The sequence below is a fragment of the Drosophila pseudoobscura genome, chromosome 4 (assembly GCF_009870125.1).
Source record: "Drosophila pseudoobscura strain MV-25-SWS-2005 chromosome 4, UCI_Dpse_MV25, whole genome shotgun sequence".
Taxonomy (NCBI): Eukaryota; Metazoa; Arthropoda; class Insecta; order Diptera; family Drosophilidae; genus Drosophila; species Drosophila pseudoobscura.
The window spans coordinates 13,883,100-13,895,301 of NC_046681.1; the positions used below are offsets into that span (position 1 = coordinate 13,883,100).

The following is a 12,202-nucleotide window of genomic DNA, read 5'->3' on the forward strand; positions in this document are numbered from 1 at the left end:
CACTATCATCAACGATCCATCGACCCCTGGAGTGTATCGTTCCTATATACATATATCAGTGGAGATGGAGATGGAGATAGAGATAGAGATCTATTGTATCTGTACATAGTATTAAATCAAAGATGCGAATCGAAACAACTATTTACATTTTCATTTCATTTGCATTGCAAAAAATGTCACCGCGGCTTCTTTTGGATATGGTTTCCATTGTTTCCTCATTTCGACACAGAATTTTTCTATATATATATTTACACTGTTTAAGGGCACCGTTTGAAGACTTTAATCGAAAGAAAATCTATCTAAAAATTGACAAAAATGTGTCTTTAAATTAAGCAAAAATCAAGAAGGCTCCAAAGTGGAATAAAAATTGAACATTTTACAATGAAAGACCCCCCAAAAAAAACATATTAAATACATAAATACATATACAATATTATCTCATACGAGTACGAGTATATAGGAAATGCATATCGTTTCGTTTGACGTTTAGTGAAAATTGACAATGCACACATACGCATAAAATACCTAACTAAAAAATAAAAACAAAATTATTATCAAATGGCACATAGTATCTGAGATATTGTGTTTATGTTTATCCGTTTTGTACGACAATTGTATCGAACAAGAGAGTATTGAAATACAGGACATGAAATCGTTATTGCATATTCGAGTATTGTGAAGTATTTGGCATTCATTTGAGCGTTAAATAAATTATACAAAAATCAATTTAAAAATTGAACGAATAAAATTGGTTTCTTTTCTATTTGAATTTTCACTGTGGCGGGATACAGTGGGCGCCACCTATGAGAGAGTACAGGAAATACACGTTTATGGCGCCACTGAGCACTTCCTCATGTCCCTCGACTTACTCACTCACCTGTATTCTATCAACATGTTGCTGTGCATCTTTTTCACTTAGAAACATCTAGTACCGTTATTTTTTGCAATGCTTATTCCATACACCCGACCCCGCTCTTTTTTGCTTATAGCGGGATGAGGCCGCCGTTTTGGACCGAAAAAACGTAATAAATCAATTAAAATAACTGTTTTCTAGTACATCAAATATGTAATACACGTTTTGCACTGCCATTGCACATATTTCACACACTGACGGCGATCCGTCTTTCTTCTGCTGTGTTTCGGAACACGTTTTCATTATTTTAATATTTTCGGCACTGCACCACACGACCGGCGACACCGCGCGACAATATTTTCCGACGATTTTCCAGTTTTCCGGATCGAAACGGCAAAAAACGCGGAGCTACTTGTTGATCCTTCAATCGCGCGCGGAAAAATGAGAGAGCGGCGTCACGTAAGCCAAGGCAGCTGAGAGCTTCATACAAAAGCTTTTACAAAGCTTTGTCATACTATGTCATACTTGTCAGCATTTGTCTCTTCCTTCCCTTCTCCACCTGCTAACCCATCGCACTATGGTCCGAACGACCACTTTTGTTGGCCAAAATTAATAACTCCCGAACGGAACAAGATTTTTTCATTTAGTTTTTTGTATTGGATACATATAATCAATAAGAAATGGATTTAAGAAAAAAAATGGGTGTGGCACCGCCCCTTTTTTTAATAATGCATATTTAAATTTTTAGTTATAGTGAAAAAAAGTATTAAGCATATTTTATTTCAGAAAACGTCGTTGCACGACTGAAAAAAATTTTGATTTAAATAAAAATAAAATCGTTTAAAGGTTTCCGTAAATTATTGCCGAAATCCTTGTCTAGAAGCAAGGTTAACGCCTCGTTAAGTGAGCTATGTGCCGGCTTTCCGACTGGGTCCTGTACAGCCTTACGAACTTAGTTAGCATATTTGGACATAAAGATAAAGATATTATAACAAAGGCTTGTGGCCAATCCACATATTTTCGCTCAAACATCTTTGAATTTTACCGGCATTTGTTCCGGTATGTTGCCAAACGGTAACAAATTTTCTTGCTGGTATCTTCAAAAGCTTTATTAATTTCATATGATATGTCGCCCTAAGATCCGTTTTCAAATAATTGATAATTTTACCCTTCTCTGAATTCCATTCGGCAAACAAATCTGCATTTTCGAATTTGAGGTTATGCTCTATTAATGCAAATTCCAAGAATTGTGGTAAAAAGTGGCATTTCTAACTATATACATTTCAAAAAGAATTTATTAATCTACGACACAAAAAAGGTTTCAGGGTGGGACTAGGTAGGACTCACTTTGTACACCTTTTCAAAAATTAGTTTTCATTACAAGTTGGCACATGTTGAAGGCCTCACTTTAACCTTCAATTACGAAGACATCAGAACTACTAGAGACAGTTAAAAACTCAAAACACGTAGTAAGAACCCGACAGATTAAGATTCATCAAAAAAATTTAATCACGTCTTGGCGTTTTTCAATTTTTGAGATATCTAAAGTGGTTATTAATTTGCCACTTTTTCCCTTCACGTGCTTTACTATAAAAACAGTTGGGTTGCACAGCTGATTTTGCGAATGTGGCGCCATCTATGGAAATTTCTGGTACGCAGATTTAATGGTCGATCTTTTTCTAATGCAGAGCGATCAAAACCAGGTTTCAGTTTTGACTTTGAAAAATTAGGTTTTGGCCAACAAAAGTGGTCGTTCGGACCATAGTGCATCGTGTGTAGTAAGTGTGATCATTTTTATATCTACACGTGTATATCCTTTTTAAAACGACACGTGTATATAAATATACCTATGTATACACCTGAGGCGCCACCAATCGTGGAAAATTATAAGTAAAAAAAAAACCAGAAGTAGAGCGATGAAAATTATAGCAAGGAACATAGAAACATACCAACATAGGAAGCAAAATACTTTTATCATAAAAATAAAATATTATATAAGAGTTATTCTATTACTATAATATTCTATTTTTTTCACAGTCTATGTCTATGTTCCTTACTATAGGAGGGTCATAGAAACATATACCATTCATAAAATAGAATATTGTATTTCATCATAGAACACAGGACACATGGAGTTGAGCTAAAACATCGACAAAATACAGAACATACCATCCACTTAACGCACAGAGCTTCCGCTCTCCTCCCACAGGTGACGCCTTCGTTGTTCTAGTTGTGCTATTCAGCATAAGATGGCACCACACCACGATCACCATTAAACCGTTTTAAACCGTTATTGAAGCCCAAAATTTCTTGAGAGGATTAACAGAGGAATAGTATGAGAAGTTGTGAAGCACCTGCCATGGCAGTACTTTTGTAAGGACCTCCATGGGCCTAATCTGTTATGTTTTGTCTTTAGTATATTCCATTGAAAACAATCAAAGTTGACAACAGTTTAATTTTGCTGTGATTCAAACAGATACAACAACAAATTAAGTAATTCAAAGAGAAAGATATGCGGCCCCCCTCCCCCACTTATAGAAGGCAGGATAAAAAAGGTTTGCATTATAATCTGCGGGAGACTGTCTGTAAGAGAGACGGAGGGCTAGAGAGAACTTCTTCCAGCCATCAAACATAATTACTTGCCCACGAGGCATGCGCCAGGTGACATTTCAGTGGCCACTTCGTCCTTCGCCCCCCTCCCCCACTGGGACGGTCATTAAGTGGTGTGCTGCCAACTTTAAGGAGAGATTCCTTCAAGGCTGGGCTGCCCTTTACTCTCTCCCTACCCTCTCGACCATCCGTTGCCTTGGGGCATCTTTGATAATGAATTTCGTTGTCGGGGACGCCCTTTTAAGTAGACTACGGTTTCTGTATCCTATAATCGTGGAATGGGAATGAGTATGCTGTGCGAGGGTACACCATGCAACGGGTGGAAGAACATTTCATAAGCTTCAAAGTATCTACCTTATCTACTTATCTATTGAAAATCATCTCAAACGTGGAATTGTCAGCATTTATACCATAAATCTGCCATCTAATACCCACAGAAAGTCAATCGGAAAAGGGTAGTCTCTTTTCTACTTTAGAATGGTCAGGGTCTCCTGCCATATGATCGGGTAAGTATTTCAGACCCGTTTCAGAGACTCTTTCCCCCTCCCTCTCGCGCAATGCACTTGCTGCCGCGCAATCAACTGTCAATGAACTCGAAGCAATTTTGTTAACAAGTTTCTGGTTTCCGGCCAAACGCTTTCATTTCGCTCCTTTCCTTTTCCGCTCTCTGTGTTTTGTGGGGGGTGGCGGCTATGGCCATGGGTAGCCTTATTTGTTTCTCCTCGTTTTTCGCTGCTTTACGGTCTGCAGCTGAAATTTATGTTTATTTTTTTTCGTGCCATGCAATTTGCTTTTTGATTATGTGGACGCGGTCAGTCGTCGGTGCCTTTACAGGGTTTTCCTCTCCATTCCAGGGTCTCCTTTAGGTTCCCCTCACTCTCTCTCTCTCTCTCTCTCTGTCTCTACTCGCCCTCTCCTTTATGCATTCACGATGATGGATCCAACAAATAACTCATTTCTATGATAACTTGGCCAATTGCCCGCATCCCCCGCCCCCCCCACCAGAGAACTTTCCAACGCTTTCACTCTGGCGGCCTGGCATTGTGTGCCTTAAGTTACTTAGCTTTATGACTCGAACGGGGACTGGCGTTGCAAGTTGCAAAGTGCTTGAGCCAGCCATCTAGTGCCGTTATTGACACATATCTGCCTCGAAGCGTAAGAAGTTGCACAACTTGCATGAAAAGTTGTGGATTTTTCATTTAAATTGCGGAGAATGCTAATCGAAATCCAGGGCCAAGCATCCTCTCAAAATTTAATTACGTCCTGAGCGCCCTGTAAAATCATTTTGTGGCAAGTCAAATTAAGCGCAACAAACCACAGACCACACAGATACACGCACACACAAAGAGGCAGACAGGCAGACGGGCAGACTGGTATAATTAGCCACTGGAGAAGAGCGGGGGGCAAAGGCAGATTGGACATTGAGTTCGTAATCCTGTGCTTTGCTGCGTTTTGCCTCAATTGCAAATTACATTTAAGATGCGTCGTCGCCGTAAAGCAAAGAGCAACTACGATTCGCTTGAGATGCACCATGGCTCTGGGAGGTAGGACCTCTACCTTTGCCACTCTAATCCTTCAGGCAGACAGAGAATTGCATCAGGCAAGTACTACGATCTGTGGACACTGCGTATACGTAATTTATAGCCAAGAAGTTTTATATTTTCCCACTCCTTAACGATACCCATTTCGAATCTGAATGATCCCATCATCCGTTTGCTGTTTGACTTTTGAGCTGCAGCTTATTTCAATTATGATAATCAATGCCCTCTCATGTGATTCAGAGAAACTTTCTCCCGCACTGCACTCGAGAGTGTTGGACTTTTGCCTTTCGTTTCGTTTCGTTTCGGATTCTTTGCATTGGAAAAACTTTTAACGCGACATGTCATGCCCGAGTGCGGCTGCGAATGTTTGTGTTGATTTTGCTGCGCACATTTTTCAACACTGTCAGGGCATCCGCATTCGCATCCGCCCCCCCATCCCCATCCCCATCCCCGTCTACGAGTAGTATCCGGAAACTATGCACGAGCGCTGACATCATTTGTCATGTCTTCTTCGCGCTCGGGTCCTGGCTCTGGTGGAGCGAACAAAAAAAATAGGGGAAAAACAATAGCTTGTGGAAAAGTTGGCATGTGGAAAAAGTCAAAAATGGAAAAATTGCTGACAATGCAATCTGAATTGTGCATAAGCTAAAGTTTGTCAGCTCTGTGGCTGGGATCCCGATCCCCCCCAGCCCCCAGAGGAGCAGCACCCTCCCCGTCACCCTCTGCCAACACACAGGCATGCATGCATCTTGGATCAACACTTGGGGGGGGGGATGAGGTTCAAGATATGGCCCTGATATAATGCGATATGGTGTGACAGGCCAGTGAGGTGAATGGTTATGAATGAGGCGGGAAAAAAAAGAGAGAAGGCAAGAGAAACTTTTGACATTACAGATATCGATAGGGCATTGGATGGGGTATCGATAAGCGCGAACGATAGGTAGACAGATGGAACCCTGAAGTACAGTCTGCCCTTAATTCTAATACAAGATTGTTGCTATATTTTAAACATATTCCCCCATAAATCTCTGCATGACCTTGAACCTCCTTTTGGCATCTTCCATCTTAGCCATCAGGCAAGAATCCTTAACCCTCCATGTCACGAGTCAGAGCTCGCTGCCACCTTGCCACACGAGTAGCAGGAGAGCCATGATGATTGATGACACTCTGCCTTCAGAGGCGCTGTCGCTGTCGCTCTCACTCTCAGTCTCTGGGCTTTTGGGGCAACAAAAAATTGTCAAGCCAGAGGCAAATACTTGTTAACACGTTGTTGCTCACGGGCACGGACCCCCAGGAGCCATGCCGCTCTGGGGGAAAATGTCAGGAGTTGTCAAATCAAGTTGCAGCACAAGGAGACGCTGCTACATGCTGCACGCCCCATGCTTCATGGTCCACGTACCACACCACACTCCTCTCTCCCTCGCTCTCTCCCTCGCTCTCTGTCAGCGACATAGTTTGTGGAAATTATCGAAATTGTATTATGGAAATTTCATGCAAACAAAATTTTTCTGTAGAGCAGAGCTGCTGCTGCTTCGTTTTTTTCTTGTTGTGCTTTGATTTTTTGTTGTTGAAAATTAGTTTTTCAATTTTCTTTTGGAAGTAGGAAAAGTGCAAGGGCCCTGGCCGAAACGAAAAGTTTCTTCCAGAGAAAGAAAGACGGGGGAGACTCCAACGACAGAACCAGGAGGCAGGCAGGCCAGGACCCCAAAGTTATGTACATATTTATCGGTGCCGGGGCTAGATCTGTTCTGTGGAATATTTTTTAATATGCAGATTGATTTGGCAATCGGAATCGATTTAAGGGATATGTTTATTCGTTTATTTATTTCCCTGGGCATTTGTCATAGCTAGAAATATGGCCAAGAGAGTCTTGACTGCATTTTTTAATTAAAAACTTTTTTACAGCAGCAGCAGACGAGTCATAGATAACCCCCCCAGATCCTCCAGGTGCCGGCTTCTGCGTAAATTTATGCCCAGTCAGAGACGTACAAGGTACGATATAACACACGTAGTTACAGCCGACCCCGATTCAACCTTTGCCCTGTCCCTGTGCCTGTCCCTGCCCCTGTGCCTGTCCTTGCCCTTGCTTGTGCCTCTGCCTCTGCCTTTTGTCCAGACAATCAACATGTTGCGGGCCGGGCCCAAGTAATGCTCTCGGGCAAGTGGCCGGCACGTAATTGCAATTTAACCCGTTTTGAGCTTCACTTAGCCAGCATTTTATGGCACTGAGAGACCAAGACCCCTGCTTCCCTGCTCCCCTGCTGCTCCTCTGCTGCTGCTGTGGCAAGCTTATGAAATTTATAAGCGCCAAGCTGCTGATGCTCCAGCTCTGATGCTCCTCTGCTACTTGACTGAGGCCACAAATTCATAAGCTCTGAGTTGTGGCCCGAACAGGAGTGTGAACCTCAGGCCGCAGGCAAGCAAATACGCAGCCAGGATTCAGTAGAGGAGTCAGAAGTCACTCCGGAACAATGGCATGCCCATGCACAGCACCCATACATACGACGGAGTACGTTAAACAGCTGGCAACGCCATGAATTCATAGAAGCAGCAGCAGCAGCAGACGTGAAAGCCGAAAATAGACTGCTATTTTGGGTCTACTACCCCTAAGATGTTTAGTCACATTAAAAAGAGTCCCATTTGAAAGATACTTCAAGAAAGTAAAGCCACAAAAGATAAGAACTAGACTGTATATGGTTCCCTAGTCTCTCATTAAATATGAATGAGTGGATGGCACTCGAAGTAGCTTAAAAACCTATCAAATTTGAGGGCTCTTTAAATGTTAATTATTTCAAGAAAAAGTAGCTGTGATTAGATTGTGAGCACTTGACTTTATTGGGCTTGAAAGAATCACTAAACATCTAACTAAAACTGTAAGATTTGCTCTTCCAATTGTACAGATCCTAAAGGACTCACTGCCATGTTTAACATTTGAGTTTTGAGTTTTCTTTTTGGCATATTCATGCCCATTGCACTTTGATCGATGATTGGCAAAGATTTCAGTTGATTACCCAGGAACTGAACAGAAATCAATTTATCTAAATGTAGCATATATTTTTATTGTGTTTGGGACTACTCTTTCGTGTGTGTCCGACGAACCGGAGCTCGATAAATAATTTATTTCTCTCAGCTGCACGCAAAGGCATGGCAGGGCAGCAGAGCAGCAGAGCAGCAGTGGCAACCGCAAAAATGGATAGACAGTAGGAAAAACTAAAGGAAAAACTAGTACAGAAAGCCACACACGCACAGATGGACAGACAGAGAGACAGACAGGCAGACAGATAGACGGAAAGAGCACAGACCCAGACACATACTCGGGATCTATACAGTGGCTATACAAATGAGACAACACCTGGGCCACAGAGCACAGAGCACAGAGGAACTGAAACTGGAAGCTGGAGCGGAACGGAACGGAGGAGTTGGCCAGGCTCAAGTGGATGGAAGAGCAGAGAGCCTCGGCTTGGGTTGGCAGGAACTTTGCCTCACATTGACGTGCCGACTGATCCAAGTGACTGACTGACTGACTGACTGACATTTGAATTACAAGAAGAGAGGGGAGTAGTGGCAGTGGGGCTCAGCCGGGGGTAACTCAACGAACTCTCAACACAAACTCAACAAAATGACACGACTTGAATTGGCTGCCAAGCATGAACGCATCGCAGCCCGGGACTCTCGGCCAAGAAATGGCAAAAATTACCAGTTCATAGAAAAAGAAAGAATGAAACAAGAGAGACACGATTCCTATAAGGGGGTGGGGGGTTAGTGCCTCAATAAGGAGTTACCCTGGAAAAAATAGAGTATATATAAAGAATTTAACTGAAAAGTCCAACACTTGTACAACCCTTTCGTTCGTCTGGTATTCGGTCTCTTAAGACTGTTTCATACATCCCCTTGAGGGCTACATACCCTGCTGCTCTTCAAGTCCAGGGTAACAACAGGGGAAACCCAAAAGAAAACCCAGTCGAAGCAAAAACACTGACAGGACTAAAGCCAGCAAATGACAGAGAGAGACAGAGAGAGAGTGCAACTTGAAGTTTTCTTTCCAACTGTTTTGTTTATTTATTTTTTCGGGCCAGCAAACTAACTGGATAACTTTCCCAGAGGGAGGGGGAGAGGCAGAGAGAGAGAGAGATATAGCGCGCAGGGGGCTGCCTGCCTCCAATCAAATTGCAAGCAAACAGAGTCTAAGCATAATTTAGATGTCACATTGGGGCCGTGGCCTGGGTCTGAATTTAAGCTGCAGCTTCGATTTAATTCGAAAATCATTTCGGACAGCAAAAAGCCAATTCATCAGCGAATTTCTGTCAGCATCGGCGGCGCCGCACAATGCAGGAGGCAGGACCCTGCTGGACGAGGACGAAACCAGCCAGCATGACTGGTAATTGCAGATTTATGACCCCCAAAACATGTGGACAGCACTAGTCTGTCTCTAGCCAAAAGAACCCTAAAAAAGGACACCAGTTAGAAGACTGACATACAAGTGCAGACATGTGGCATACCCTGGGGCACACTCGGTTTTGTGAGACTTTTTCGAACCTCTTACCAACACCTACTCGAGTACAGACAACCCTTCGAGCACCTCGCATAAAAGGACCTACACCCATATTTTTTTTTTAGACGCAAAGTTTGGCGGGAAATTTTTGAACGTTTCTGCATAATAAATTTTGAAAAGTGGATTAAAATGGCTCAACAAAAAATAGATATTTTTCAACTTTTTCAACCCCCCATTGCCCCTTTTGGCCCTGCCATATGTGAGGTGGTTGGGTGGGCGAGGGGGGCAGGGAGAGGGCTGTGTGCGTGTGTGTGTCACTTTTGCTTTTTGGCCAAGAGGCAGACATTGGCAAACATTTTGATAGCATATTTTAGGCCCCGAAACGGGATTGTCGATTGTGTGAATGTGAAATGCAAATAAAGAAAATTATTTGCCCAGAGTTTATTTTTTTTCCTGCGATTTGACATTCTGACACTCTGACATTTGTCGCTGTCAGACATAACAATCGATGGCAACGAAATATGTGACAATGAAATTAGCCTGCAAATTGTGGCAAAATTTAAATAAATAAATTCCCCGCCACCGCCACCGCCCCTCGGTTCGACTTCAATTTGGGGGCTACAAGTATGGCAATTTGTCAGAAAGTTCATTCTATATATTTGATTTCCTGAAAATTAATACAAAGGAAAGTTTGTTAAAATCTTAAGAGTGCTACTCCAATGAATTGTACATATTTACACAGTTGTTTCTGTACTTGAAGATTTTCTTCAATCAATTTCTATCCTACAATACTTTACCACACAATAAACGAGGCTGTCTTCGGCTGTGGTGCCTCGCAAATATAGTATTCTGGAGATGTACATTTTGCATCATTAAAACCAATGTTTGTGGTATTATCTAGTCTCCATCCCATTTCGTCGCAGTGCTCAACCCCCTCTATATTATCAGGCTGGGATGGATGCCAGATGTCCAATGCTATGGGGTTCCCAGTTGAAAGCCAAACATGTTTGCCCTGTTTCGCAAGGTCAGTCCCTGAGGTCCAGTAAAAATAGTCAATTTTCTCATCCTTTAAGTACTTATTGATCAAATTCCATTCCTCGATAGTCTCGAATGAGATTAATGCAGCTCCCATCCGGCTACACGACTCATAGGCATCAAACCAGTTCTTTCGCAGTTTATTCTCAATATAATAGTACCCATTGCCGATTTTGACGAATGGCGCTGGATTTATGTTTACGAATTCAGGCACTCCTAAAAGAACAATTTTCATTTAAATACAAAAAGTGTTCTTATATTCTGTATATGTAGAGTCTTACCGTCCATAACATTGGATATTACTCTATATCCTCCAGATAGGGAAAGGAAGCCCAATAGGGCCAATACTCCAGTGAGTTTCCGATACATTTTGCGCTGACTGTTCGGCAAATCTCAGAGACTGCCCTTTTTATACCCCACCAAAATCGCAATCGATCCCAACAAGCTATTGCATCTTATCTTGGAAAGGCTTAGAAGGAGAATCATCAGACACTTGAGACATCTTTCCAGGAACCTTCGTTTGCAATTACTCAGATCTTTTCTTGCCCGCAGTGTAATCGCTTTTTGATGTGATTATTATGATGGCAATGACCTCAATACCAACGGGGCTGTCATTTCCTGAAGTGGTTTCCACATATAGCGCCTCTTTTCTGATCATTATTCGGAGCAATATCATTTGATATTGTGCTGTTGCCTGGCCCAAGCAGGCGAATTCCCCAGTACATGGCAAGGACTCCTTTCCAAAGTTGACTCTTTTATACCCAAACCATATATCAAAACCAAACCATCATATCTAAAAAATTGTCTCAGTCCCTTGTACAAACAATACTTTGCCACGCCTAAAGAAGCCCCTCTTAAAAGGGGGAAAAATTGGCCCTCTCGGCAGAGTATTGCTGGTTTATCATTCAGGCCCCTGTCGGTGGTTATATTGGTCTTTATTTAATTATTTGAGGCTTATTAAATGTTTTTTGGGATACTAAAGAGCCTTATCTATTTAGGTTCGCCTGCAATTCTGTTCCCACTTGGGGCATTGGGCATTCCCCATTCAAGGCATTAAGTTAATTTGTTGTACGTGTTGATGGCCAAAACTTGAATACTAATGCCCCAACTAAAACTAGTTAAGCCCTCGATTGATATACTATCTACATTTGTCTTTGCATTAATTTAATCTGACGGCAATTAAAGGGGAGCGTGTCTGCCTCGGACTCTTCCCTTGGCCATTCATAATCTCACCATATACTCGTATATCTGGCATAAATGTTGTTATAATTTGTGTGCGCCTAATTAGTTGACTTTTGGTGTTAGCCAGACGCTGCCACCATCGTCATACACTCCTCCACCGACCCGAACCAAACCCAACCGACCCGAACCGATCCAATTAGTTAGATAATTAAATTCAAATAATAGCAGAAGGCCAAAGATGGACTCTCTGCCCGGGCAAAGTATTTGTTTCTGCAATTGCAACGGCGGAGAATGGATAAATAGATGGTGAGGAAGGACTCTGATGCCCTAAGAGAAACTACTGGAAATGATTGGGTTTTCATGGGGTATATCTCCATGGAAATCTACTTGAGGAATGTATGAAATGTCTCCTTAATCCATGAGTATTTTGGCTTCTGAATGTTAAAATCCCTGACTTATGAATTAGTAGGTTTCTTGCACACTTAAGGA

The 12,202-nt window shown here is 42.2% G+C and overlaps 1 protein-coding gene across 1 annotated transcript; it reads right to left on the reverse strand.

Moving 5' to 3' along the window:
• Positions 1-10,406: 10,406 nt before the first annotated feature.
• Positions 10,407-10,924, reverse strand: LOC26533356 (C-type lectin 37Da-like; the record flags this gene model as incomplete). Its single annotated transcript, XM_015179745.2, has 2 exons — positions 10,813-10,924; positions 10,407-10,747 (listed from the first exon to the last, which is right to left on the reverse strand). Coding segments are annotated over exons 1-2 (429 nt in total), but the record flags the coding sequence as incomplete, so codon positions are not given.
• Between the last annotated feature and the right edge of the window lie 1,278 nt (positions 10,925-12,202).